We start from the raw sequence: 27,737 nt of genomic DNA, 5'->3' as shown, positions 1-27,737 counted from the left end.
GCGCGTTCAAAAATGGAAGCAATTACTTCTGGGTTTTCGGCGTTCGGGTTCCGAAATGTTAGGCTTCCGAGACGCTTGAAAACTGAGGTACCACTGTATCCTTTTTTTTTTTTTTTACAGAAAACAATTCTGTATGGTGATGCCTCTTTAATGGAAGTATTGCTCTTAAAAGTAGCTAAAGATGAAATGCTTCCCATTTGGCGATATTGCTCAAGTGGCCAATGGACCAGCTAGTCCAGCATTCTGTTTTCGCAGCAGCCAACCAGATGCTTGTGGGAACCCTGCAAGCAGGATATGAGTGCAACAGCAGTCTGCCACGCGTGATTCCCAGGAAGAGAGGCATACTTCCTCTGACAGTGGTAGTAGAACATAATAATCATGGCCGCCAGTGGCCTCAGATAAAGAAGGCCGCTGTCCAAGGCTGCTGTCTAAGTATTTATTTATTTATTTCATCCATATACTCATGGAACAACTCAAGAAAGCTTATTGGGAGCCAAAGGAAAAAAACAGCGAGCTGTTTAGTTTGCCAGTAGTATCGGCCTATTCCTGAACTGAGAATCTTCTATGAACTGTGTCTGAAGTATTGGATGTGATACTGGTTCGAAATCTGGTGATTTTCTCAAGACTGAGTTGCTTATGAATGGAAATCTGAAAGTAGAATCTTGTATATTGAGTAGAATCTTGTATATTGATAGAAATCAGGACATATTACGTCTCTGGCAAAATATGTTTGCTGTATTCAATTCCAAAGCAACTTTAGTTCTGTGGCTATTACAAAAGGCAAATCTTTAAAATTTTAAACTTATTTAATAAGGATATATTTACCTATATGAAATTCTAGCGTGTTGGTTTCTGATCACCCTATTGATCAACATGTTAATGATCTCTTTTATGCATTGAGTGTGGCTCCGGAAAAATCAAAAACTTTATTTTCAATTTTGCATTTTGAGGAGACTCACTGCATGGGATTAAATTGGTCAGCTGCTAATCTATCTGTTAAATGCTGACATAAATTGCAGGTGAAAAAGATTGCTTGAGAAACATGACTCTTCTCTTTTTTTCCTTTGAAGAAAAAGTTACTGTTTTATTTAAACAGAACTCTCATTTATGTAAGGCTTGCAGTCTGCTTTTATTTTTGCCGGACGCTGACAGCCTTCTATGAGGACATTGGGTTAGTGCCCAATATGGTGCTTAGCAGTTGCATAAGGGCAAAATTTCTGAGTTGGAACAGACAAATTGTCCTGTCAGTTCATTATCTGAGTAACAGACAGCTGGAGATGTTTCAGGGGAAAGTAAAAATGAATGGAAAAACAAAAGGCAAATTCACTTACCCTTTTTAGTCCTAGGGTTGATAAACTGCTATTGGATGATGATGATTTGCAAGTTCTATTCTCTCTAGATCAGCTGAAGTTCTTGCAGTCCGGATAAAATGCAGAATAAGTAGCCTTTAAAGGAGCTGTACGAAGGGTTAAATGCCATTTGAAAAAAATATTTCTTAAGTGCTAGGTGGCATTGGATCTGTGAAGACCTCTGGCAGGAATTATGAGAATAACAGTGGAGTGTCTGGTAAGGAAGGCAGGGACCAGTCCAAAAGAGAGTTAAAAGTGTTTAAAAACCAATAATATTTGTAAATTGGGAAGTGAAGCCATTAAATAGAGCAGAGAGGTATTAGGATGAGTGTACTACAGAGAGGTGGTATTGTAATGAAAGTAAAGAATTTTTATTATTTACATATTTTTATCCAACTTTTAAAAAATTCGCAAAACAGGTATCAATTAAAATGGCAAAAGTAAAGCCAGAAAGCAGTAGCCATTTTGGTATTGGAAACAGAGACGATTGGCCATGTTTTAAAGACCAAAATATGTCCCATTAAGTTGATAACACTTTACTGAGAGTGTAAAAGGTTAAAATATGAACATGAGTAGGAGCAGAGATTGACTTCGCTTATTTTTATATACAAGCTGTGGAATTAGTTATGAATTATTAAATTTGCATACCGCCCTTTATCTGAAGATCTCAGGGCGGTTCACAGCATAAAATAGTTAATTATTTAAATGAGTACTTATTGTTCTTTTTGGTCTGACAACATTTCTGTTTTTGTTTTGTTTTTAATTATCATTAAAGGAGCTGACAATATTAGGAAGTACTGGAGTCGTTACTACCAAGGATCCCAAGGAGTAATATTTGTATTAGACAGTGCCTCTTCAGAAGATGATTTAGAAATTGCTAGAAATGAACTGCACTCTGCGCTTCAGCATCCACAGTTATGCACTTTGCCATTTTTAATATTGGCCAATCATCAGGACAAGCCAGCAGCTCGTTCAGTACAAGAGGTATGTTTAACACAGCAAGGTCTTATATGCTCCTAGTTATTTGCTGTGATGGGAAGTGAGTTTGTGTGTGTGTGTGTGTGTGTGTGAGAGAGAGAGAGAGAGAGAGAGAGAGAGAGCACACAGACACACACTCTGCACATGGACCTTTTGTGTGATGTGCAGGACCTGTAAGGGTTTGATGAATTCTTCTTTCAACGCATCTTGCTTAAGGGGAAAATGATGCTTTTAACTGACTTCACCAAAAGCTATTGAAAGTGCCTGCCTGCCTGCCTTGTTTATTTGTTTGTTTTTTAATCTGGGATTTTTTTTTGCTGTTAGTTTAATCTTGTTTTCATTTTTTGAACAGCCTTAGCACTCTCTGTCCTCCAATGCGTGAAGCTCCCAGCAATATACACACTTCTGTATAAAAGCTTTTCATGTTTACTCTCATGCTAATGGTTAGCGGTTAAGTTGCAGTTCCTGCTCCTAACATTTTAAAAATTTAGCACAGATTTCCAACTCCAGGAGGGTGAGGGTTAATCTTGTTTATAATATGGTTACTGTGAGGAATGGTCAAAACTGTGCATTTGTAATTATGGTTCCATAATTTGGGTCTACACTGAACGTTTGATGGTGGCCATCAGCCTGATAAATGGTAAGATTTTCAACAGGTGTTCATTCCCAAATTGCAATGGAAGGAACATAGGTGAACCAGCTCTCTCAAGTACCCTGGAGTTAGACCTGTTTAAGGGCTTTAAAGGTGAGCTCTAGGACCTTGAATTTAACTTGGAAACAAATGAGCAAGCAGCAAGGCTCGCATAATGTGCAAGGCTTTATGCACTTTCTGCAGCTAACACCAAACATTAACCTAGCTGTCAAATTCTGGGCCAATTGAAATTTCCAAAACTATCATAGATTAAACCTGCTCTATCATATGTGTAGTTTCATGCAGCTGATGAAGTGGTACTGTAGTCCATGAGAAGTTAATCTGCAAGAATAAACCTGTTAGTGTTTGTACTTCCCCATTTCTTTCTTTCTTTTTTTGGTATCCTTCACTAATATGAAAAGTTCACAAAAGTAAGTACATGTGTCGGTGTCATAGCTCAGTGGAAGAGCATATGCTTTGCATGCAGAAAGCCCGGAGTTACATCTTACATCTCCATGTAGGGCTGGAAAAGACATCTCCATGTAGGGCTGGAAAAGACACTTGTCTGAATCCCTGGAGAGATACTGCCAGTTCGATGGACTAATGGTCTAACTCAATGTAAGGCACCTTCTTAGATCTCAGATTAGCTTTTTAAAAGAGTTGACTCACTGTAGACTTAATCCTTTCACAGAAGAAGAAAGACAAAAAGCTAACTGAAACAAGAGTTACACTTCTAGTTAAAGAGACAAATGAAGCCTAGGTGTTCATTAGTTTCTAGCAGTAGGAAAATCAATTTTCTGTGCTTAATGCAAAACGATTCTCAGTAAATTATGCATTTATTGAAAGAGGGATTTAGTGCTGTCTTGTCAAAATATGTGGTCTTTCTTTTTGACATTTCTGATGTGTGGTGGTGGTGGTGTTGAAGCTAGGAGAGTGCAACTGTTGATGGGAATATGTGAATTCAGAAGCACATATCTTTGCATGCACCTGAATGGTATCCTTTGGCATGCAATGCTGATTTCATTATTTAGGTAGATTCCTATTGATGAAGCAGTTCTTAAAGTATCCAAGTCCTAGGCTGTTTAGAAATCTAAAGGTCAACATTATATCCTCTCTATATATGCATTGGGTGGCCTATTTCTCAGATATGGTTACCTATATTTAATATGGTGATAATAGTGACAGTGGTACCTTGAAGGGCAATCTTGAAGACCACAGAGCATTTTTCAATCTGAAATGTTGTATGAATGCTGATTAGTAGTTCCAAAACCCTTTTGCCTAAAACTATGCAAGAGCCAAGAAGATTCTGCAACAGCTGTTAGTGATATTGACTTGTGGGAGGTATACTGTATGTTTTCCAAATTTGAAGCTTTTTAAGCAAATATTTTTCTTTATATATGGCATTTTTAAAAATAGCATTGTACAGATTATTTATCCAACCCATTAAGAAGAAAAACACATGTAACTTAATTTGCAAACCAAGGAATCAGATCCATAATTTTTGGTAATATTACTTGCTTATGTGAAAAGCAATGTACATGTATCCATACCCTTAAAGTATGTTAAAAACTTGAGAATTTTTATAGCTTATCTATTCTATGGCTTCCCTTTTTTTGGGTAAAGTTTATTATTATTATTTCATTTTATAATATATATAAAACATATATAACAATTATAACTACAAACATAAATTAAAAGATGAAAAACAAAGCTATAAAATAGGCATGTAGAACATCAAGTATAGTTCCAATTTTGCCAGGCTTGTGAAGAAAGTTGTCTTGAAAATGATGGTCAGCTGCTTATGTCATAAAGAAATGCAAGAACATTTAAAAGGTCTATGGAGTTTCTACTCCTTGTCAAAATTTCAAATTAGGTGTGCCTTTTTAAATTATAGGTATATTCCAGAGTGGGTGGTACCAAATGCCCAGTGTAAGATTGTGGCTTTTTTCCATTGGTTTGCATGCTGCCAAGATGACATAGAATTCCAATTCTTTTGACAGTATATTTACATTGATGACTTCCTGTTTTAACATTGAACATTATGCTTTCTTATTTGATCATCTTAACAAATTAAGTTAATGTTTAGAAATGTGCTGCTTCTTCTAAACATATGATTTATACAGTAGGCAAATCACAGAGAAAAACTCCTTTAGGGATCATATTTAATATCCAGTAAGCCAATTTAGACACTGAGGAAGCGGGGATTTAAAGAAGCATGACTTGCTCACTGTTTGTTACCTGTAGTTGTAATGTAATATCCTAAGCTGGAATTTCCTTGCTTATCCAGAATGATCTGCATGTTCAAAATCTCTGGAACATGATGAACTTCCTGCATTGAGAAGTCCCTCCTTCAGAGGTTAACATTAGAAACAGGACTTCAGAGATGTGCTTCCAAATATGCTCTGTCCCTTGGGCCTACAAGTAAACTTTGCAAAATTTGAGGCTATGTGCTTCAACACTCCCCTTCCAAAAAGAATTCACCAACATCACAAAGATAAAACTCTGCCATATCCAGTAGATACCTAGGGTACAAATAACCAGAAACCTCTACAAACAATACCACCACAATTATAAACCCTCTGGTGACAAATTCACAAAGACCTGAAGAAATGGAGTAATACTAACTTCACTCTCTCAGCTAAAATAGCCATGATCAAAATGATCAACCTTCCAAAATTAACCTACTTATTTCAAACCCTTCCAATCTGGATTCTACCAACCCAATGCCGCAAGTGGCAGAAAAAACTACACTCGTTTATCTTCTCACACAAAAAGCCAAGAATAAGCCCCAAACACCTGCACCTCCTCACCTCAGAAGGAGGATAGGGAATCCCCAACACCAAACTATACTACATCGCCAACCAAGTGTGCCACATAATCCCATACATTCTAGAAGATGAGGCAAAACAATAGGTACACTTGGAGAGAGATATAATTGAAAACACTCCCACAACAGCATACCCTTTCCTCCAGAACTGGCCCTATTGAACATCTTCCAAGATAACAATGCCCACTCACACTATAAAGATATCATAACCCACCTACTCTCAGCAGCCAGAAACATCATAGCCAGACACTGGAGGGACCTGTCAGGAATAAACATGGAACACTGGTATCTAGTAGTATGGGAAACAGCCTTACTAGAAAAGCTAACCAATAGACTGAAACTGACATGGGGAGAAAGAGAAGAGGACGCCTTCACTCCAGTATGGCTCCTCTTTATCACATACCCAGCCCAACAAGACAACAACACGAACCCACTGACAGCATGTGATTCAATATGGCTAACTTGACCCAACAACTCGCACTCCACACGCACAAACAAATCCCACTGCAGCCAACCAAAGACAATCAACCACACCCTAGGCCACCCCAACCTCTCTCACCAACAAAGAAACATAAGAAGTAAATAGAAAGAGAATCTACCCAAGTGACACTGACACCAAAACCCCACACATACACTAAGTAAAAGAACATAAGCTTTACCACCCCACCCCTCTCTCCCGTCCCCACTCTTTTCTTCCCAACCCTATATTGTATATAACACCAATGTCTCACAACAAATCTAAATGATCTGTAGAAAACGCAACCTGAAGAAAGAGACAATGCACGTGCTTCAGTAAGCGAGGAAAATCTTTAAGAAAAAAAAATTAAAAAAAGAAAAAAGAATGTGTTCTGTCCCCATTTGTCCCAGTGTGGGTTTTCATATGTGGATGTCTCCACTCTGTTGTTAGAACCCAGATGGGAGCAGTCTAAAGCCATTTTAATAATCAAGAAAGCCTTTATTTACACAAAACCCTGCTGTTCATCAGTGTATGTTGTATCTTCTCTTCAGTACATTAAGTTCCGGCTCTCAATCCTGATACATTATTGAACAAGCTGTTTTTTAAATAGATTGAGAAACCCCAGTGCTTCTTAAGGGTGACTGAGAAGCAGCAGCCTCTTGGGTCAAATCAGTTTGGCTTTGGTTTATTAATTTGGGAAAAAAGAGAAAATCTTTCCAGTCTTAGCGGCAAGCCTTACCTATTTTCTTGGCATCCAAATAGATCAGTTGATGGGGCTGTATGATGAGCAAAGTGTAGGCTCTTTCCCAGTTAATTAAGCATTCCATTTTCTGCTAATTACTATAATGCTGCCTTTGTTTTGAATGGCGTCCAGGAACCTTTGTCTGAATGGTTCTATAATGCTGTCTAGGAAGCTCTTATAGATACCCATTGAAAATGTACTCCATTGAAAACCCATCTGGGCCTTGTGCTTCCCCTCTTTTTAATTGCCTGTTCAGACTTTTTTTTCCTTGTCAACTCACAGTTTTGTGTGTGTGGCAAGCTAGTCCATTCTGTGGAGTTTGATTTTTATCTAGGTGTTCTCTCGTGGGTTTTGTGATGGGTTTTTGCTTTTTGCCTACAGAGGCTTGTTGGTTGTTGGACCTGATGATATGATTTGCTAGAGTTTGACACACACATTTGTTAACCATTTGCCTTCTTTGTTACCCATGCATTTACCTTTTGCACATATTTGAGGGTTTTCATGTGATAATAATGCAAACTAAGTCTGTTTTAGTCAACCTCTTAGTTGCATTTTGGTGTAAATAAATGTGAAGCACCATGCCTTTCCTCCATCCCAGACAACTATGTAGTGAAGAGTATCAGCATAGGAAGTCAGTTACAACCCTGGTATCATCATCCTAACTCAACAGGCGTCTTAAGCCCAGTGGCAAGACTTTGAATTCCCTAGGCCAAGATAAACTACTTAGCAGTTCCCTTCATTCATATTCCTTTTGCATCCCTGACTACACCCAACTGCTACACCCTTGATGTCTTGCTGGATCCGCTTACTATGCCATGTGAGGCTCCTGGAAATCAGCAACCTTCTGTTTTAAACAATTTGTTGGACTAGTATTACAGACAATTGAATATAATACGAATTTTGGGCAGGGTGCTTCTGAAACTGTTGGTTTTAAGAGGTTATCTGTACTTACACAGTACAATATTTAATGAAGCTTTCACTTCAGGAAAAAATAACAGTTCTAACACAAAGTAGCTGCCAGATTTTGTCTGTCATATCCTGGATGAGTTCAAGGTTCTAAACCAGGGATGGGAAACCTGTGGCTCTCCAGAAGTTATTGGACTACATGTAATTCCCATCTTCCCTCACCATTGATGATGCTGCCTGGTGCAGATCTGGAAGGCCACCCCTGCTCTAAACCACTGGTAGTGTGGTTCAGAGTCAGAGTAGCTTATAGAGGCAATAAGACTTGTCCAAATGAAGAGAACCATAAAACCCACAAACGTTGGCAAGAAAAATGTGGAAAGAGACAGTAAGGGATGCTGAAAAAGAATTTGATGGACACATTGCTAAAAACATTAAGATGAACAACAAGAAGTTATTTAAATTTATCAATAGCAGGAAGCCATCTAGGGAGGTGGTTGGGACCTATAATGGTATGGGGTTGCTCGTGTGTAAGTTGCCACCTCTCCTGGCTATGTTGCCTTGTTAAACCTTTCTGTCTGGACAGCCCTTCAATTCGTGGCTGCCTCAGTCGCTAGCAGAATCCGTCAGTGGGCGTTTCTTAAACCTTTTCCAACATAAAAGTTGTTTGACACCCAGTCTCCTCCTACTTTCTCTGCGCGGAAGTCTTCTGCGCAGGGAAGGTGTGGGTAGCGGAGGACCAGTGCTCTCCCCGCTGGTGTCCGGTGAAGAGTCTGGGAGCCCTCTCGCCGATTCCCCCATCTGCCCCTCCTTATTCCTGGTGTTGCACTGAATTGCTTCCCCATCTGCGGAGCTGCCTCTCTCCCTGCTGGGCCCTTCTCCAGCATCATTAGAGAGCCTTCCCTCCACCTCTAGCTCCGATGTCAGTTCCCTGACAGGACCCTTGGAAGATTTAGGGCAGATCCCAGTGCCTGAACTAACCTTTGTAGAAGGGAAGTCTTAGGAACTGAGGCAGATAGTGGTGACAATAGATTAGATTCTATGCTTATTAGACAAAATAAAAACTTACAATTCGACGGGTCCAGTTGGCACCCACCCAAGAGTTACAAGAAGTCAAGCAGCAGACTGTTAGATTGGCTCAAAGAAAAGGCAGTGACCTGGAAAGCCAGGACCTGTGGAAATGGTGATGAAGACATGGAACTGGATAGTGAGGGGCCAAGAGGAAAGTGTGTCTGTATTTTTCCAAACATAGGGCCTAAGGACATAATGGGATGTGTGAATAAGGCTTCTTCTGGGCTAGGTTCATAAGACATTTAGAATCTTTTGTTAGTTGACTACTTCGTAGTTCAGTATTTAAAATGCCTTGCCCCCTTCCCTTCCTGGTGTGCTGCAATTACCAATTGGTTCAAAACAATTTTGGTATTTAAATGTCATTATACCCAAACAGTTAAATATACCTTAGCAAGCTATTTTATATCCCTTATAAAGCAAACTTAAAAACAATAAAAAGTTGGCAAAAACGATCAATTTAAGGGGGAAACAGCAGTAATTAAAATGCATTATTTATCAAGAAGGCTATATCTTTTCCAGGGATTTCCAGTTTTTATTTCCAATAGAACATTACACTATTGCCCAAAATTAATTGAAGGTTAAATATTTCAGCAATGGGTGAGGGGAGATAATAAATTTTTAAAAATCATTTATAAAAGTCAAAAGGTGAAAGGGGTTAGGTTATCCCCAGTGCTATTTTTTAAGGAGAGGTGCCAGAACTCGCCATGAATGCCTTTTCTTATTCAGTGGTACCTCGGGTTACATACGCTTCAGGTTACACACGCTTCAGGTTACAGACTCCGTTAACCCAGAAATATTACCTTGGGTTAAGAACTTTGCTTCAGGATGAGAACAGAAATAGTATTTCTGGGTTAGTGGAGTCTGTAGCTTGAAGTGTCTATAACCCAAGGTACCACTGTACCATTAGTAAAGAAAGAAAATGTTTAAAGCATGGATCAGTATAGAAAATGATAGTCAAGTTGGAATCCTTGTAGCAGCAACTTGTCTTAATAAAAATCTCAAGGACCTACAAAGTCCTTTCTTAAGAACTATTACAATATCCAAACCTAGATGGAAGCAACCAATTCCTATTTTCTTTCTTGCTTTTTATCATCCACTTTTTTATAGTTAAAATAGTTAAAATAGTTTTTTTTAAGAGTGACTAAAGGAATTATATTGGATTAGGGATTTTTACAATAATGGCCAGCCTAAAACAGAACCTGAAATCTGAAGAATTTTAATGAAAAAGAGCTATTTGGAATTCTTAGCAACTTTTCAGTTTCAAGTGAAAAATATCATAAGACCTCGAGGACAACAACTTGATATTTATAAACAGAGCAAATCTTTAGAAAAGAAGAAAAAATGACATGTTACCACCCCCAATATCAGTAGTAAAGGTTATTTGCCCAAAGGATCCTTCTGTTTTTTGTATGTTTAGTTTTATGTTTAGTTTTAATTTTAATGCTATTGTATTATTTTCTCTTTATTTTGATACACACACACACACACACACACACATGGTATTCTTGTACACACCATGGGTGGCTCTGCCACACTGGAGAAGCCACTCGTGGTGAGAAGATAGCATGTTCAGCACTGCATTCTGCGATCCATTGATACCTGAATGCAGCTGTGGCAGTTCTTCTTGCAGGCCATTTCCTCTCCCTTCTTCCTGTTCAGAGGGCATTTTAAAAACCGACCAGCTTTTTCTGTTAAGCAGGTTTAGCTTTTGCTGAAACAAGTTGTTATGCATGCCTGTATTTTGGCTACAGCCATTCTATCTGAAGGACCCCCGTGACATGGGATTCATCAGGATGTACACGAATTCAAGAGGTATTGACGTGATCATGCAAATTCAGCATTTATGAAGAAAAGAAATAAAATTTAAAAAGCTGTTACTGCAGTCCCAGAAGGATCAAGTGCATATGTATGGGAAATATGTGGAAATTAGTTACGGAACATTGAGGTTCAGCAATGAAATGAAATATTGCAAGAGTTCTGGCCAGGACCTGTCCTAAGGCTGTCATCCTGGCAACTTTACAAATATAGTGCATTCCACTTACACTGGAAATGTATGTGATATACTGCTGCTGCTTATCTGGGTACGTTGACCATAACCTAACTGACCATTTGTAATGAATAACAATTACTAAAGCTGATGTGTTTGTGCCATTCTCCCAGCATAGTCAGCTAGGTTATATACTGTGTTCTAGCATAATAAGAGTTTACTATATTATATTCAAATCTAATGTAAAAAAGATACTGGTGTTGCATCTACTACTAGCTTTTAACTTGTAGAAAGAATATGTTATAATTTGTAAATGTTACTGCCAAGTGGGATGTATTGAATTTTTGAATTAAAGATAATGCTAAGGGCAATGTCTGTTCCATTATTTGTTCTGAAATGTAGTCTGTCTAGTGTATAATGGCACTTTGTTAGAGGAATAGGAAATCATTCTCCCCTCTCATTTCTACAGCGAACAATGATTCAGCAGCAGACAAGCATACACCCTCAGAGAAACGTGACATACCAACTACCCAGAATCTAGAAACAATCTTTATACAGCTAGAAGCAGAGTAATTAATATAATTAAGTTCTTGTAATGATTATTTTGCCAGAACTGTGTCCTATCATTGGTCGTCATTGAATCTGAGGACATAACTGTTTTGTTCAAACACGTTATTGGAAGTCTGTTATGTAATATAGCAATACAGTTTTATTCAGGGGAATAAGATCTGGAATACTATTTTGGAACAAAGCAAAACTGATTTTAGCTAACTTTTAAGCTTTAATATTTAATTATTTTCTGAAAGGTGTTAGAAATGTGGTAGAACATGCCTACGACTCTGTAGTCTTAACTAGTAGCCTGGACAATGGCTGCAGTGGAAGCTTTGCTCTGGTATCTGGCTTCAAGCCTTGTACCTGTGACTGTGCTAGATAAATATGTTATTTGTCAGGTTTCCAGTTCCCCCATAAATATCAAGCTTAGATCCAGACATTCAATGCTTAAAGAAGACCCATTTGAATCAGTATAGCGCTGTCCTATATCTATATTTTGAAATACTGGAAAAAGCTCTAAGTTCCAAACTAGCTTTGCAAAGCTGCATTGCATGAAGACTGGAATACATTTGATGTTCCCAAGAGCAAGGCATTGGAAGTGGGGAATTTAAGGTGACCTTCTTGATGTTCAATCATCAGCAGTTATTAACAGAGCAATTAAAAGAAATAAAGTGATAACCATTTCAGCAGTTTTAGTTGGCAAGTCATGTTCTGGTACTCTTAATTCTCCAGTCAGTGTGAGCAATGAGAAATACTGTGGGAAATACTAAATGCCATCCTTTTCTTGGTCTTGGGGAAAACAGAGCCAGACCGCTCCTTTTTGCTGAATATAGTAAATATAATATAGCAAAACAACTTTTCTCATTCAAGAACACAAATGTGAGATTCCAGGTGGCAACCATTTTGTGTGTGTTAATTTTGTGCATGGGACACTTTGGACCCGGAAGAGTGCAGAACAGGGGGCGTAATGGGGCAGGCTTATGCGCGTTCCACAAACGCACATGGGGGGGGGGCATGAACGCAACCCCTGGTCAAATTGGGGGTTGCCTGTAGTAGAAAATCTGCAAAGAACACGTGTGTGTTTGTATTAAAGGATAATAACAGAATACAAAGACTGGGTACATGTGCATGGAAACTGAACCATTCTGTGATTTGTTCTGAAGCATATTTGACTGCCAAAGAAACAAAACTGCTGCTTTCATTTTTAATACAGTGGTACCTTGGTTCTCGAACGGCTTAGTTGTTGGAACAAATCAGCTCCCTAATGCTATAAACCCGGAAGTAAGTGTTCTGGTTTGTGAATGTTTTTCGGAAGTCAAATATTCAATGCAGCTTTCACTTGAGTGCAGGAAGCTCCTGCAGCCCATCAGAAGCCACACCTTGGTTTTTGAATGGTTTCGGGGGCCGAACGGACTTCTGGAATGGATTGAAGTTCGAGAAACAAGGTACCACTGTAGAAGCTTGTGTCTTTTGCAGTGGGAAGTGCTGAGACAACAAATGCAGGAAATTAATCTGTGGTTCTGCATAGTTTTCTCTAGTATGTGTCTGTCTAATATGGATTCTGGACTATGTTTCTACACCTTTTATAGGGCAGTCAGATAGCATGCTGTTTGCTATTAGCTTCGCCCCCATAGTTCATAAGAATTAGTTTGTGGTTTAGCTGTTCTGCCAAGTATGTAGAAAAACACAACTTGCTTACTGTTTTCTTTGGGGCAACCTCTTACTATCAAAGATTATTAAAATCATTTCAAATGGAGAACTGGCTGTCAATTCCATTTCTTGTGGTTACTTTTGAAGTTGCTTCCAGAATGTTAGATTACTTTCCCCCCTTTGCATAGGTGTTAAATAAGGCCACTTGAAATGTTTCTCCACAAAGTTGATTTTTTAAAAGAAAAACTTTGACATTAGTTACTGGAAATCATACATTGTTTCAAAATGCTGGCGGGTCTTCATTACCTTGGCTGCCAGTCAGAAAGCTATGATACAATGGCATAATAGTACTCTTCACTTAAGAAGCTGTATCTTGGAATGGAGAAATGAATGAAACCTAAATGTTAATTACTAAATAATTATGCATTGTTATTTGGGTCCAAGAAATGGCATTAAAGTGTTCCATGGTGTAGTTCCATGGTTGGCAGTAAGTAGATCCAAGTTCAGCCAGTACCTTGAAAGAGACTGAGATTCTATGGGCACAGTTCTTGGGTTTCTGAAGAAAGGCCAATAGACAGATATAATAAATAATCCTTAAAGAAATGGAAAACTGGGAATGCTAAAAAAAGGAAATTGACTTTCCACATTTTGAAAGGGTGAAAAAACTTCAAATGGTTGCATATCAAAATGAATAAAAAGAGGGGAAGGTTGTGTGATTGTATTCTGATTTATGACACAGAATATTTTAGGGGGGGGGGACTTTCCTCATCCTTTGGTCTCTTTTGATCATTGATCTGGGTGACCCCATGCTCAGTCTTTCTTTCCTTCATTTGGCATGGATGGTTTTTGGGGTTTTTTAAGTGTCACTATCATTTGGGAACTCCAGGCAGTTCCACTCCACTAATCTATGATCTAATGAGCAATAATGTAGGGTTACAGTGAACATTTTGTTTGCTTTGATGGGAGGATGGCTAGACAGAGAGTGGGAGAGAAGTAGTATCTGTGGAGAAGAGATGCAGTGTGATTGAACAGTGTGAAAAAGACTTGTTAGACCAGAGTAGTAAGCCTGGTTTATTTCATGACAGGTCAGGGAACACCAAAGCAAATCTACTATTCATGTACAAGGTTTAAAACTTCTGTCCAAAAGAATTCTTATTTCTGATACTTATAAAAGTGACGATTGTTTGGGAATTTTTGCACAAGCACGTGGTTGGCATCATAGTTCCCAAAGGTTTGGAATGTTAGCTTTATTTGATCATTTTGCTTTAAATGTAAGTATAAACAACCATTCTAATGGTTGACGGTTTTGTGTTGGTAAAATAGTAATTTAAGCACTAATGCTTTCATATATTAAAAAGAATATTGATAATGGTGTGCCTTTTATGACCACTTTTATTAAATTTTATTTTTTGCCTTGAAACTACATTGGAAGTACTGTTGAACACTTGGGTGTTAAGAGAACTGAAGTGATGTGTGCATATACTTTTAAGCTGTTGCACTGATAGTCGTTGATGTGTAGCAAACATTATTTCTGGCCCAGCTGTCATTTACAAAAATGAAAGTGCAGTCTTCCAAGCTATGTTATTGTTCATTCAGGCGTTAGGAAGCCAAACAAATGGATGCTCTTAAACAGTAAGGCACACTTTGTTTTTGTATTCTCCTATAAGTTTAGATAACTAAGTCTTATGCCCACTGGATCACAAAACCAGCTCTGTGCATACTTTAGATAAGGGTTCTGAAACTAGGATCCATGAGCTTCATTCAGGTAGTCCATGGCATGTCTGTAAAAATGCAATTAAAAATCATTTTGCATCTAGCACAGCTCATTACAATTGCTACAATGGGTAGAAAAAACATTAAGTGGTCCACCAAAACCCATAGCAATTTTCAAATTGTTCATGGGGAATTGTGCCATGGACCACCTGAATAAAGCTTGTGGATGAAAGGGTGCTAGGAACAAACCTCCTCTTTCTATGTGCAGGGGAGCTTTGAGACAGTTTTTTTCAGGAACCCCAAACCCCATCCAAACTGATGGAAGACATCTTCTCTATCAGTTTACGTAGGGGTTAATTTGAAGGGCTGCTGGGAAAAGTAAAAGTTCAGTCCCCACAGAGAAGACCCTTGCCCCAAACATCCCCTGTGGGAAGGAATGTGAACTTTCAGTCCTCAGCAGCACGTTTCCTACTTGCAGGCCTTGTGAAAACCAATGAAGAAGTCCTTGCCATTGAGGCATGCTGAAATACTACGCACATGGCAGGGAGATTAAGAGCTGCGCCCACCTCAGTTCTTTCAACCATTTGAGCAGGGATGTTCACATGATTAGAACACTCCTGCTTCAAACTTTCACCCCATCCTTAAAATTTAAATCGCATAGAAATGTGCAAACTGGTCTCCTTGTATTTACCAAACAGATCGTACATATTTGCACCATTGGATTGAAGGGTAAGAACGGTTCTACATCGGAACCATTTAATGGAGTGAGGGGTCTCCCACTGGAAAGCTTCAAGAGATGGCTGGACTGCCTGCTCTTGCGGATGCTTTGCCACTGGATTTGCTGCACTGGTTCCTCTTTCGATTCTGTGATCTACAGTTTTCGCAATACAATATTACTGAAGGCTTTAAAATTTCATAAAAATGTTGTTGGAAAGCTGCCCCTCTCCCCAGAGCATAAATACCATACTTTTGCAGAAACATGAATGCTACCAATGACTTGGAATACCAAAGGATCACGCACAGTAGTCTTTTGCAATATTTATTTGTGTACCCAATCATTGTGTTGCTGCCTGCACTGCTCTTACTTGTAGTACTTCATGGAACATTTCCTACCTGGTAGCATTTAGCTGGCTATATAGGCTACTTCCAACCCACACCCATTCTCTTGGAGCTTACTATAGGCACCTGCACCATTTGCATGCTGTTGTAAGTCACTGGAAACTATCCAGTGAAAGTATGAAAGTTTAATTACAATGTTGGCCAGACATCACAGAACTGGGTGTAAGAACAGGAGGTCTATGTTCCTAGCTTCTCTGGAAAGGGGATTAAATTCTTTCCATAAACTACCCCATATACTCCGGTAATGCCAAATTAGGATTTTATTTGTCATTTTAATTCTTAGTGAGTATGATATTTAGTTGAGATATTAATACTTTCTCTCCCCACTCCTCACAGACAAAGGGTCAAAGTATTTGCATATATACACTTTGTATATCTTAACAGTTTTACATTATCTCACTCTTGTGGTTTAATTAAGTGCCCGTATCTTCAGTGGGGCTTACTCGCTAGTAAGTGTGTTTAGACTTGCATCCATAGTCAAACTATCTTGTACAAAAGTTGTGTCCTTTTTAATCTAATTCTTATTAAAGACTGTGTAATGTTTGAGCAACTGAGATGTTTAATGAGATTTATAGGTATTTTTAAATAGTTCACATTAGAGGCTAAATTTTGGTCAGGGAATTGACCAACCAATGGGGATTTTGAGAACTACTGAATTACAAGAATTATCTGCATGTAATCGCCTGCCAAAAATAGGTAGGATGTCTGGAAATTGGCTATGGGCAAATTGGCCCACATACGAGATTTTCTAGATAGAAATGGTTAGGCGGATGATTTCTGAGGTCAGAGGGGCTGAGAACTAATACTGAGTTCCTTAATATGTTGTAGTCACGTTGAATTTTACTTATGCAGCTGTTTTCAGCTAGAAAAAAAATTCAGGAAGCAGCAGATGCATCTTCTTGAGGTTATCTGCCCTTCCACCATTTGCTTCACAACTGTCTGACTTTCACACTAGTTCACAATCGGAGATCTGACTTTCAAATTAGTGATACTGTGGCCCATCTCCTTAAGACTATAGTGGGCTCATTGTAGTCATTCATGGAAATCTTAGGGTTGTATCCAATTCTGCATAAGCAGAGTTCCACTCATCCTCTCCTTTCTCTGAACACGCCACCCCATCTGCTTTGGAAGGTTCCCCAACCCTCCAGAGTACATTTTGAGAGTGTGTGATAGGCTGCAGAGGAGAACAGAAAGAAACTCCATTGCACAAGTGGAACAGAGGTATTGGTGCCATCCTGTACTCTCCTACTCAGAAGTTACTCCTTCTGAGTGTTTATAGGACTGTGCCTTCTAATTCTGTTGCTAATTAAATGTAAACAGTACATTTGGCCTTAGAAAAATAAGCCTATTCCCTTGGAAAACTCCACTCTTTACGCTTCAGGAGCCTACTGTGTTATAACAATACGTCTCTCTTCTTCTGAAATATTTATATGCCAAGTCTTCATGAGATATTTCAAAAGCCTCTTAGGGTAAAAAAGAACTGCTCGGAGGAGGAGCTGGCAGAACTTGTGTTCCACGTTGGAATCTATATACTGTTTTATGTACTGTATATGCTTTTTTTGTCTTGTGCTTTTTTTGTTCTTTTGTGTTAAAGTCATTAGACATGTCTACCAGCTCACCAGTTTTATTGCTCCATAAAAGAGTGTTTAAAAAGCAATTAATGGCATAGACACATCTCGTACAACACAAGATGTAAGGTTAGCACTGGTTCCCTCAAATAATAGAAGGTTTTGTTCAGCATGTATCATAGTTACTACTTTTAAAAAGACAATGTGAAGACCACCATAGCAGCAAATTAAAGCCCCTGGGAGCAAGCTGCGTGTTACTGAAAGCTTTAGCAGAGATGTCCTTCAAACCTTGAAGCCTTGCAAAATAAGATGTGATTTACTGTAGAAGTCTGCTTTCCTGCTGTAATTTATATTGGGACACCGGCTGGAGAAAATAAACTTATTTTCCATCAGAAAAAGTTATGTTGACAATACCTAGATATATCAAATGTAAGGCACACAACATACAAGGTATGATAAGGATTACAGCTAATTATACAAATAGCTCAAATGTAGTAGTACAAAAAGTATGTTTAACTTTTAAGCTAGTAATTAATTGCTGTTCTTGTTTTAATTGTGTATGTGTGTGTGTGTTTCTGTGTACATATAGACTGTGAGCATATTTCTGGCACGTTATCAGATTAAAATTACAGAATGTTCCTGAGTGTAATCAGATGAGACATTAGTTTAAAAGTTACATTTTGCTAAGTTATCAGCAGTGCCAAGAAAATTCTACCTTGCTACTACAATGTTGTGTCACATTAAAATATATATTACTTGCTACATATTGGTATTGGGAGTGCAGGAAGCTGCTACTGAGTCGGGGCCATTGATCCATCAAGCTCAGCCTACACTGACAAAGCAGGGACTCACTCCCCAGGCTTTCTGACAGAGGACATTCCCAGCCATAACTGGAAATGCTATGAATTGAACCTGGGTTCTTATACATGCAGAGCAGGTACAGTACTCTGCTCCTGAGCTATGACATTCCCCTTATAAATTTTCCTGTGCAGACAGTTGATCCAGTGCGCAGTAGGGGATTACATTGGCTGACCCTGTCTCCCTTCTAATTTTGCAACTCCCAATCCCCTCTGATGGTTGGATGTATAGGGGCATGCTTCTACGTAGTGTCCAAAGAACACGTATGCTAGAGAGGTAGACCTAGCAGGCATGAATCTTGTTACTCATGGTATGTTTGATCAAATGGCTATGTAAAGTAAAGGAAGATGTTCTGTCCCATATTAGGGCAAAACCAAAGTGTGCAAGCTTTTTAGTTCTCCAGAACTCTCCATAGCAAACATAGCAAACAGAGGGTGGAAAGCAACATTGTGTTAAGAGTATTGCCCTGTCAGGCAAGTAGAATGCTTGTGCTGATGGAACAATCTCCCTTCTCCTGTCTGCTATTGGAGTTCTTCTGACCCCACAGAGCCAATTTGTGGAGGTCATGATGGGGGGAGGAGAGGGGGGGAACCCCATTGTGCTAGCAGCACTCATTGTGCTGACTCCCAATAGCACAACTTTTTGATTGAAACTGGCCTAGAGAAATTTGGGGGTGGGGGGGGGAGAGAATGAGAGGAAAAATATTTTAGCTGATATTAAACCAATGGAGTCTGCATATGGTATTAGTTTCAAGGTGAAATGGGGGAGGACATAGCTGACATTCAAATAAGGCTGCAACTAGGCTTCCTGGGAAGGAGAATCATAACAATGACTGGCTCTCCATCTCTGAAAACACAAGAACTGACTCTTACCCAGGCCTTCTTCGTCTTTAGGCAAAATGCATAGGTTTCATGGTAGGTGGAAAATGGGAATTAACGAATAGTCTTCACCATAAAAAAGAAGACCTTTAGGGTCTCTAGTCTGTTAGAACTCAGCTGTAGATTTGCAGCAGTATATGGAAATGGCATAGCTCCTGGGGTGTAGTAGGTAGTTGGCTCTGCCTCCTGAACTACCAGTTAGTATTTGGTTCTGTCACACACACACGAACGCTGCATATAGCTACTGTTTTGTATCTGGCTCCGGTTGGTGCACTGTGGAGATTTAATAACACAAAGTAATTATTATTAAAATGCTGTCATTTGTTAATGAGGGTTTCAATATTTTCCTATCTGTTACTGAGTATTTTTTGACATTTTAAATAAAATTGGCACTTAAGATCCACGGTGTATTTATAATCAAAGCTCTAATATTTAATTTTTGAAAGCAATTTACATTTTTCATGATATACTTATGATATATGAATGCATTTCCTCAACTCTGCATTGGTTTCTAATGTTTGCTGAAGATTTGTTTGCAGGCAGCCATTTATATTATTTTTGAGTGATTGACCTTAGAAGAATTTAACTGTCTGCTAAGATATGTTTGTACATGTGCCTGGCAAGAAAATTCATCTAGCAGTAGACCTTTAGATCTTTGCACTGCTTTCAAATTTCAACAAATGTGTTTTGCTGTAGCAGAGAGTGAGTTTGTTGCATGGGCTGAACGAACTGTGGGGATTACCTAAAGGAACATAGTAATAAAAACAAAACTTGAAATATCGCATTACATTCTTTTGAAATAATAAAAGGGGTGTTAACAAGATTGATGCAAGCTGTAGCTGACAAAAGTTATCCATGGATTCCCTTACAAGTTATTAGCTGTATTCCCATAGCAAAGGTTATGCTGCTATAGCTTATCATAACATTAGCTTACATTGTACACTTTTTACCTGTCTGCAGTCTAGTTTCAGGCTTCCACAAAAGTTCAGTTGTAGGGAACTTATTAAAATCTTTATGAAGGAAACAAGTATTACAAAGCATTCCGATTTGGATTAAATTATTTACTTCAGTATCATTAAAAATTATATATAATATCAAATTCAGTCTGCCTCTGTGTTCATTGCTTTTGGACTACAAAGAACTAATGAGAAGTATTAAGAGATCTGTAGAGATATTTATGGCATAGTCTGGAAGGTAGTGGCTTGGTGTAGTGGTTGATGTTAGTCTAGGACATGGGTAGGCAAACGAAGGCCTGGGGGCTGGATTTGGCCCAATCGCCTTCTAAATCCGGCCCGCGGACGGTCCAGGAATCAGCGTGTTTTTACATGAGTAGAATGTGTGCTTTTATTTCAAATGCATCTCTGGGTTATTTGTGGGGCCTGCCTGGTGTTTTTACATGAGCAGAATGTGTGCTTTTATTTAAAATGCATCTCTGGGTTATTTGTGGGGCATAGGAATTCATTCATTCCCCCCCCACCAAAAAAAAATATAGTCTGGCCCTCCACAAGGTCTGAGGGACAGTGGACCGGCCCCCTGCTGAAAAAGTTTGCTGAGAGGACCTGAGAGATCAGGCTTCAAATTCCTGGTCAGCCATGAAGCTCACTGTATGACCTTAGGCCAGTCACCAACTCTGTACCTAGCATACCTCATAGGACTGTTGGGGACACAGATAACCATGCATTTGAGCTCCTTGGAGGAAAGGTTGAACATTTATACAGTTATAAATGAGAGAAAGAAAGAGCCAAAACTGCAAAAGCAATATGGAAGGATTTTTTACAAAAATGTAATTTAGGTTATTACTGCTTGCTTCAGAATGTAACCAACATGTCTGCAGTAAATTATAGCTACTGTGTAAAATAGGTTGCATTTGTGATACAGGCACTTTGTCAGAATAATTGTTGTGTTCTCTGCTGCTGTTGCTAGACAATTTTCCTGGACTAGTCCTCTGAGGGGCCAAGCAGGAAGGCCAAGCTGGTGTTTGGCATGAATTTCCAACATTGTGCCATAATCCCCTTCTACCACCACTTCGGTGCAGCATGGATCATTTTGGGTGCTCCCCAGACTCCCAGCCTTCAATGTGGTCTGGTGGGCTTTTCCTTGTTGCTGCTTTTTTTTGCAGAGCTGGGAATGATTTTTTTGTTTCCTGAGGGTCAGGATTGCCTTGATGATGTGATGTCAGGTTGTTTGCTGTTTTCACTTTGCCTTTTTCACCCCCATTTTCATACAAGTTTTGTTCTGCTATTTTGTTTATCATGCTGGTTTGTTGTTTGTCATGGCTTGTAGCTGAAGCACAGTGCTGGCTGGGTTACTGGCTTTGAATTTGTTATAAAGACACTTGAATTTACATTTAGAAGCAGGGTGGGTGGGTCTGTTTCCCTGAAGGAATTAAATGGTTCAGTAAAGCATACATTCTTTCCAACTCTTGGATATGTTTTATACGTAATGATTCTCTATTTTAGAATAGGGGCAATACACTGTTGTCTTCAAACACCATACATCAGATCCTTTGCACCCACACCATTTTTAGGTTGGACAGGGAGTCACAGGCTTGTTCTCCATTTTTAACATGTTTTTAAAGCCATCTGGAGAACCTGGGCTGAATGTATATTAGCGGCCTATTTATATTACTTTTTAAAAAGACCTTCAGCTGATAAAGTTTGTCATTGGCTTAGTCTGGTGTATACTTCAATGGTTGCTTTGGAATTGTCCATTCTTTTGTTTTTAGTTTTATGCTAATATTTTTATTTTGTGACTGGCTTTAGATTGTGGGCGTTTTTCTGTTTTATATTCTGTTATTTGATTTGTTAGCCACTTTGAGTTTCTCTAGGAAATTAGACAGAATAGAAATTTAAAAAAGAATAAGACTATTGCCTTACTAGCAATTGGAGAGCTCTGTGTCCTGAAGGAAGGCAGAAACAAGGAAACCCAATCAGGGCAGCTGGTGCTCTCGATGTCAGTCTGAGAATATTTTGTAGCATTTGTTTGTGTTGATATTTTAAATTGTAATCCATCTTGTGTGTTTGGGCAGAAAAGCAGTACATATATAAAAACAATAAATAAATACATAAAATAATTACATTGCAATCCTAACCCTACTTAGCTGCGAGTAAGCCCCATTGAATTCAGTAAGACTTATTTCTGCAGTCTTGCATGGTAATCCACATTTGCCCAGATTTTAATTTTTGCTGTACCCAAAAAAGAGCAGCTTAATTTACAAATCATTTTGTTTTGTTTTCTGTTCAGCTCTGCCCTGCAAAATAACAAATATGCTCTTTTTACCATGTGATTCTGTTGTATTTTACTTTATAATAATAATAATTGTTGGCAGATGGTATATTTTACTAGAGATACCATTGTTCAGTACCAAACAGACTTTCCAGTTACTGTGCGGATTACCCCTGTTAGTTGTAAAATGTTTTGATCCTAGATTTCAACATACATCAATGAGGGAATAGAATTCCTTTAAATTATGGATGTTGTTGTGTCTGTTGCAAGAGATTTGAAATTCTTCCTGTTTATACAGCCATGGGCAATTTTAGCAATATGTTTTGTCACCTGTTTGTTCTCTTAAGATGATCTGGAAAGTTGATGAAGATTTTTTTTTAAAAAAAAAAATCACTTTGAGGCCTTAACATCTTCAAAATAAATGTACATATTGTTAGTGACAGATTGCTAAATTTGGCTGTAGACACTTAACTGTATTTCGTGCCAAAAGTGATCCAGATGTGCATAATTTATCCTGCTGCCATATGTGCACTGACATGTTTTTCTATAATTAACTGTCTGTTTTAGTATTGCTAAACAGTTAAATGTTTATCAAAAATCCTTTGGAGTAGTATTTTATTTAATGCCATGCAAAGTCTTGTATTCTAAATTGGATGGGGAAATATATCCACGTGAGAGTTTCCAGGACACAGTTAAGAAAATGCTGAGCAAGCCCAGCAATAATGCCTGGTTGCTGCTTATCAACTTCAGTTTTTGTTTCTGTAGTCATCACCTTGTCCAACAAATTTTATCTCTAATTGTAATTTCTTAGCAGAAAGGTCATACTGTTCAACCAGAACAAGCATGATATAAAACACACCTATTTGCTCGCAGACTGTTGCTCCTTACTTTTGAAGAACTAAATATTTCAAGCTACTACAGTTTGAATTAAGCAGCAAAAGGAAGCTTGTATAACTCTGAAATCTGTTTGCATGGGAGGAATTGTTTTATCTTGCATAGTTAGCTGTACACCTGGTGCTTGCTCTCTCGCTGCCTTGATCATTTTATTTTTTTCCAGATCATCACAGCAATGAAGCAAAAGTCTGCCAGTTTGAAGAGCTGAAGCTTTGCCAGACATGTGTTAAAAGAAATCAGGCAGCAAATGAGAGGGCAGGGTGCAATCCTGAATAGATATTCCAAGCACGGTCTGTACTTTGACTTAAGTGCAGAACTGCAGGGTGCCACTAGAGTTCCATCTGCAAAATAAAGGTGGAGGATCCTAACCTTACTGGTAAATATAGGTGCATATCTGTGTTAGCAGTAGACCAATGGATCAAGTGCAGAGTAATGCATCAGCAGCTCTCTGGAGCACTTGCTCCTCCCAGACAGTGAAAGTAACTCCGTCTCCTATTAATGATGATAGCTGGTGTGCACCAGTGTTGGCTTTCTTTGTTGTGTTTGCATCTGTCTGTGCTCGCACAGTCACAGGGGAGCTGGGGATTTAAGGGACACGCTTGGAATGTCAGCTGGGCTGGGCACCAGGCTAACAGGTGCTGGGCACAGAGCATTGACATACTCAGAAGTATCAACCAAAACATGTTACATGAGAATCAGAAATATAGGAAATACATTACACATCCAGGGTGAATACAAGGTGGGTTACACTTTTGGGTTATGCTTGTATCCAGTGCTGTGCTAAGTAACCATCCCATCAGTACAAGGATTTACACTTGTATAATGGGATTTCACCCACCCCCCCAGCTTAGTCATGTGTGCCCTAAATGTGCTTGCCGAGATAGATACCGTATTTTTCGCCCTATAGGATGCACTTTTTCCCCTCCAAAAATGAAGGGGAAATATGTGTGCGTCCTATGGGGTGAATGCAGGTTTTAAAGGTGAATGGTAAAAGCATACCAACCTTCTTCAAGATGTTGCAGACCAATGATCAGGGCTGATGGGAGTTGTAGTCTGCAGGTTTGGGGCAGCACCTGGAAAGGGGAAGGCTAGTTTATAGATTAGGATCCTAGTTTATATCTTCCAAAACAGATGATGATGAGATGAGCCTGTGGCCATTTTATGTGATACAACGAATCCATCACACGCATTTTATTTCATTGCCCATTCTATATATAAAAATATATGACAAATATTTGGCCGCCTTATTGAAGGAGGGGTCACACTATCATACTGACTCTTCCAGGGTGACCTATCTGTTGAATAATTGTAGGAATGACATTGTGGAGAATGTGGCAAGACTTTAAAGTGACACCATGTAATTATGTCACCATACCTTTGTATCTTAGGATGTCTGGACAGTTTTATCCGAAAGTACCTCCTACTGTGTTTTGTTACCTGTGTTGTGTTTCAATCCATGTATACAACATACTCTTACTATGCCAGTAAAGGAGATTGATTGATGTGATACAAGAAAGTGGGGTATTGCAAGTTATTATAGGATCTGGCACCAGGGTCTTAATCAGTGGCCCTATATCAGGTACATGTTATTCTCACCTCCCCCCATTCAACTGGGCTAGATCTTCTCCAATCAACTGTTGACAACCCCAGCCAATAGAAAAGATGCAGGAAGGCATACAACTTGGGCTTCAGCCTTAAGAGAATGGGTTATTGTAGTACTGTTGAAGCTAATCCATAAGATAGGGTGTAGCTGCTTTTTAAATTAACAGATAAGTATGTATATTAATCCTAGGGAATGCAAAAATTCACTCAAACCTGTCCTAGCTGGGCTTGCATCCTAACAGTATTATGAAGAAAGAAATATGGAGTAGGCTAAATGCATTAATCCTAAAATGCTCATATAGTTGCCGTAGAAAATCTCAGTGCATCCTTTAGGAGCCATAACTCATGACTTGTACTTAACTGCAATGTTTATATTGCTAGGAGTCTGTGGATAAGGTTTTGCAAAAAAATTGACTTAGAGAACAAATGTTCACTTGGCTTTTTTAATTGTAGCATTTTTCTGCCATGGCAGTATAAACCTGAATGAAACAACATCTTGAGCTGGTTTGCATGACATGGTGTCAGGGACTGGCTGGATGATGAGGTGTGGTGGGAGACACCAGCCAGGAAACCCCCAGAGGAGAAAGGCTCAAAGCCTGGGGATTGGTGGTGGGACACTGAGGAGAGATCAGAGGGAGACGTGTGGGATGCTCGAAGGGGTAACAGGATTTAGTGAGCAGGGAGAGCCTGTGACAGGAAGCAGTTCAGACTCAGAGGCTGAAGCAGGAGGCTCTAGAAGCAAACAGGGAACCTTGCTCTCCTACTGTGACAAGCTCCCCTCCCACCTTGTCTCCAAGGACATGGCCGAGTGGTGCTTAGGGCAGAACAAAAGAGATGCCCAGACACAGTTTGAGATTGCTTGGAAAACATCCAGCAGAAGAGTCTTAGAGGGGGTGGAAGGCAGGGACCGCCAGTCCTGGCAACCGCTCCATAGGGCAATACCTACCGAGAGTGTTTCTCATCATATGTTCATTGCTTTGAAGAAAAAGTTAACTTCACTGACAACTGGCTCTGCTTCTTCGGCTGACCTGCATCTGACTCCAGCCCTGACATATGATAAGCCAAACTCTGGGTTACGAAGGCTGGATGAAGATGTGTGCTCACAGCCAGTTTGCTTCTTCACTGTCCAGTTTATTCTTGTCCCAAGCTAAGCTAGGCTAGGGTTTGGCTTAGCATGTTGTGTGAATCAGGACTCAAGGTTAAGCTCTCTTCTCACTAACTGTTATGTTCTCGACTCCGAGTATATTTCACTAACCAGGAGCTGTAGGCTAACCAGAGAGAAACTGCAAGTCCTGGCTCAAACGACATGCTAAGCAAAAGCTTGAGGAAGGCACATAGCTCAGTGGTAGAGCATATGCTTTGAATGCAGAAGGTTCCAGATTCAATCCCTGACATCTCCAGGTAGAGGCCTATGCCCCAAACCCTGGAAAACAGCTGCGAAGTCAAAATAGACAGTACTAAACTAGATGGACTAATGGTCTGGTTCAGTATATTTATGGGCACTGTCACTTTTGTATTTGCTCACACATAGGCCTCTTTAACCCTATTTCTTCATTAAGCTGCAATTTTTGCTAATCTGCACAAACATTTTCATTTAAATCTGTGAACTTCAATAGGGGGAAAGCAGGCAGGGAACAAAGTTCTAATCTGGGGATATGAATCAGTTTGTATGGGGATTCACAGAAATAAATTCCTCAAATCTTTTTAAAGATATTGTAATTTGTCATTGTTATTTAATATCTGAAAGTAGGATAAACTTATTCTAATGTTTGTGAAAACAGTTTAGATGATAAGATCGCTAGTTTTCATGCAACCTGCTGTTTCAAGATGTCATTTTGTCATGAGAAGTGCAGTAATTTGGTTGAATATATTGTTTCTGTGAGACTATCTTGACTGGAAAAGGGTAGCAAGTTATGAAATAGTCTATGTTGCCTCCTTGTGTGAATGTCCCTAACAAATTCTGCAAAAAGTGCCTTTTTTTTATTCATCAGCCTCAAAATAAGCAAAAACCTATAACATATGTTATAGTAAGTCATACATATAAATAAAATAGTGCTTCCATAATGGAAGAAGGGAAAGATGTTAAGGTTCTTTTTGTCTCCTTACATGCCGAATAAATAAAGAGCTGATATTTTAAATTAACAATTATAATGCCATTGCTATAGATATCTCTTGAAACTGCTTTATGTAGCTATTAATGCTGACTAAAGTGTTTAGAAAACAGGATCTCAGTTCTTCATATTTTGTGCAGATTGTTTTATAGCTGCATTAACATGGCAGTTTATTCCATTTTCATGACTTTTCCTTAACTGTTAAGTTCTGTATTATATTTGAGCTTTCACACAATATAAAAGCCACTTCTGTAGCTCATATCTGTGTTATTTGCCTCCAGAAAAAAACATCCATTTGCCAATAATGTGCTATATTCCACGATAGTTCTGGAAATGCCTTTTACACCGTGCGAAATCTCAACTGTAATGTGGAAATTAACAGTTAAGAAAACCTTGTGAAAATGGAATAAACAGCCACGTGAATGCAGCCAAAGATTTTGTTGGATAGTTTGAGCATTTCATGAACCAGTTTTTATTGTTACTCTCATAATTGGCCAATAACTTCCTATTTCATGATGTATTGATGTTAAGGCGGGAAGATTCATTAGTGTTACTCATCTAGTGTTTCTTCATGGAGCATTCTTATGAATGTAGATAATGTGCAAAAAGCTAGTGGATGCTG

At 38.9% G+C, this 27,737-nt stretch overlaps 1 protein-coding gene across 8 annotated transcripts in view; it reads left to right on the top strand.

The window, feature by feature from the left end:
- The window catches only part of ARL15 (ARF like GTPase 15), a 246,547-nt gene that overhangs the window by 97,384 nt on the left and 121,426 nt on the right, over nucleotides 1-27,737 (top strand). For 6 of the 8 annotated variants that reach the window (XM_080973152.1, XM_080973151.1, XM_080973150.1 and 3 more), the window contains one exon: nucleotides 2,125-2,333. In XM_080973152.1, coding sequence (XP_080829278.1) covers nucleotides 2,125-2,333 — 209 coding nt within the window. Of the gene's footprint in view, nucleotides 1-2,124; nucleotides 2,334-3,504; nucleotides 3,577-27,737 lie in introns of all 8 variants that reach the window. The other 2 variants (XR_013977203.1, XM_080973149.1) reach the window with 1 other exon arrangement.

The sequence above is a fragment of the Podarcis pityusensis genome (assembly GCF_964106645.2).
Source record: "Podarcis pityusensis genome assembly, chromosome: 11".
Lineage (NCBI taxonomy): Eukaryota > Metazoa > Chordata > Lepidosauria > Squamata > Lacertidae > Podarcis > Podarcis pityusensis.
The sequence above is the reverse complement of the archived record's forward strand: the minus strand, read 5'-3'. Positions and strand labels throughout refer to the sequence as shown.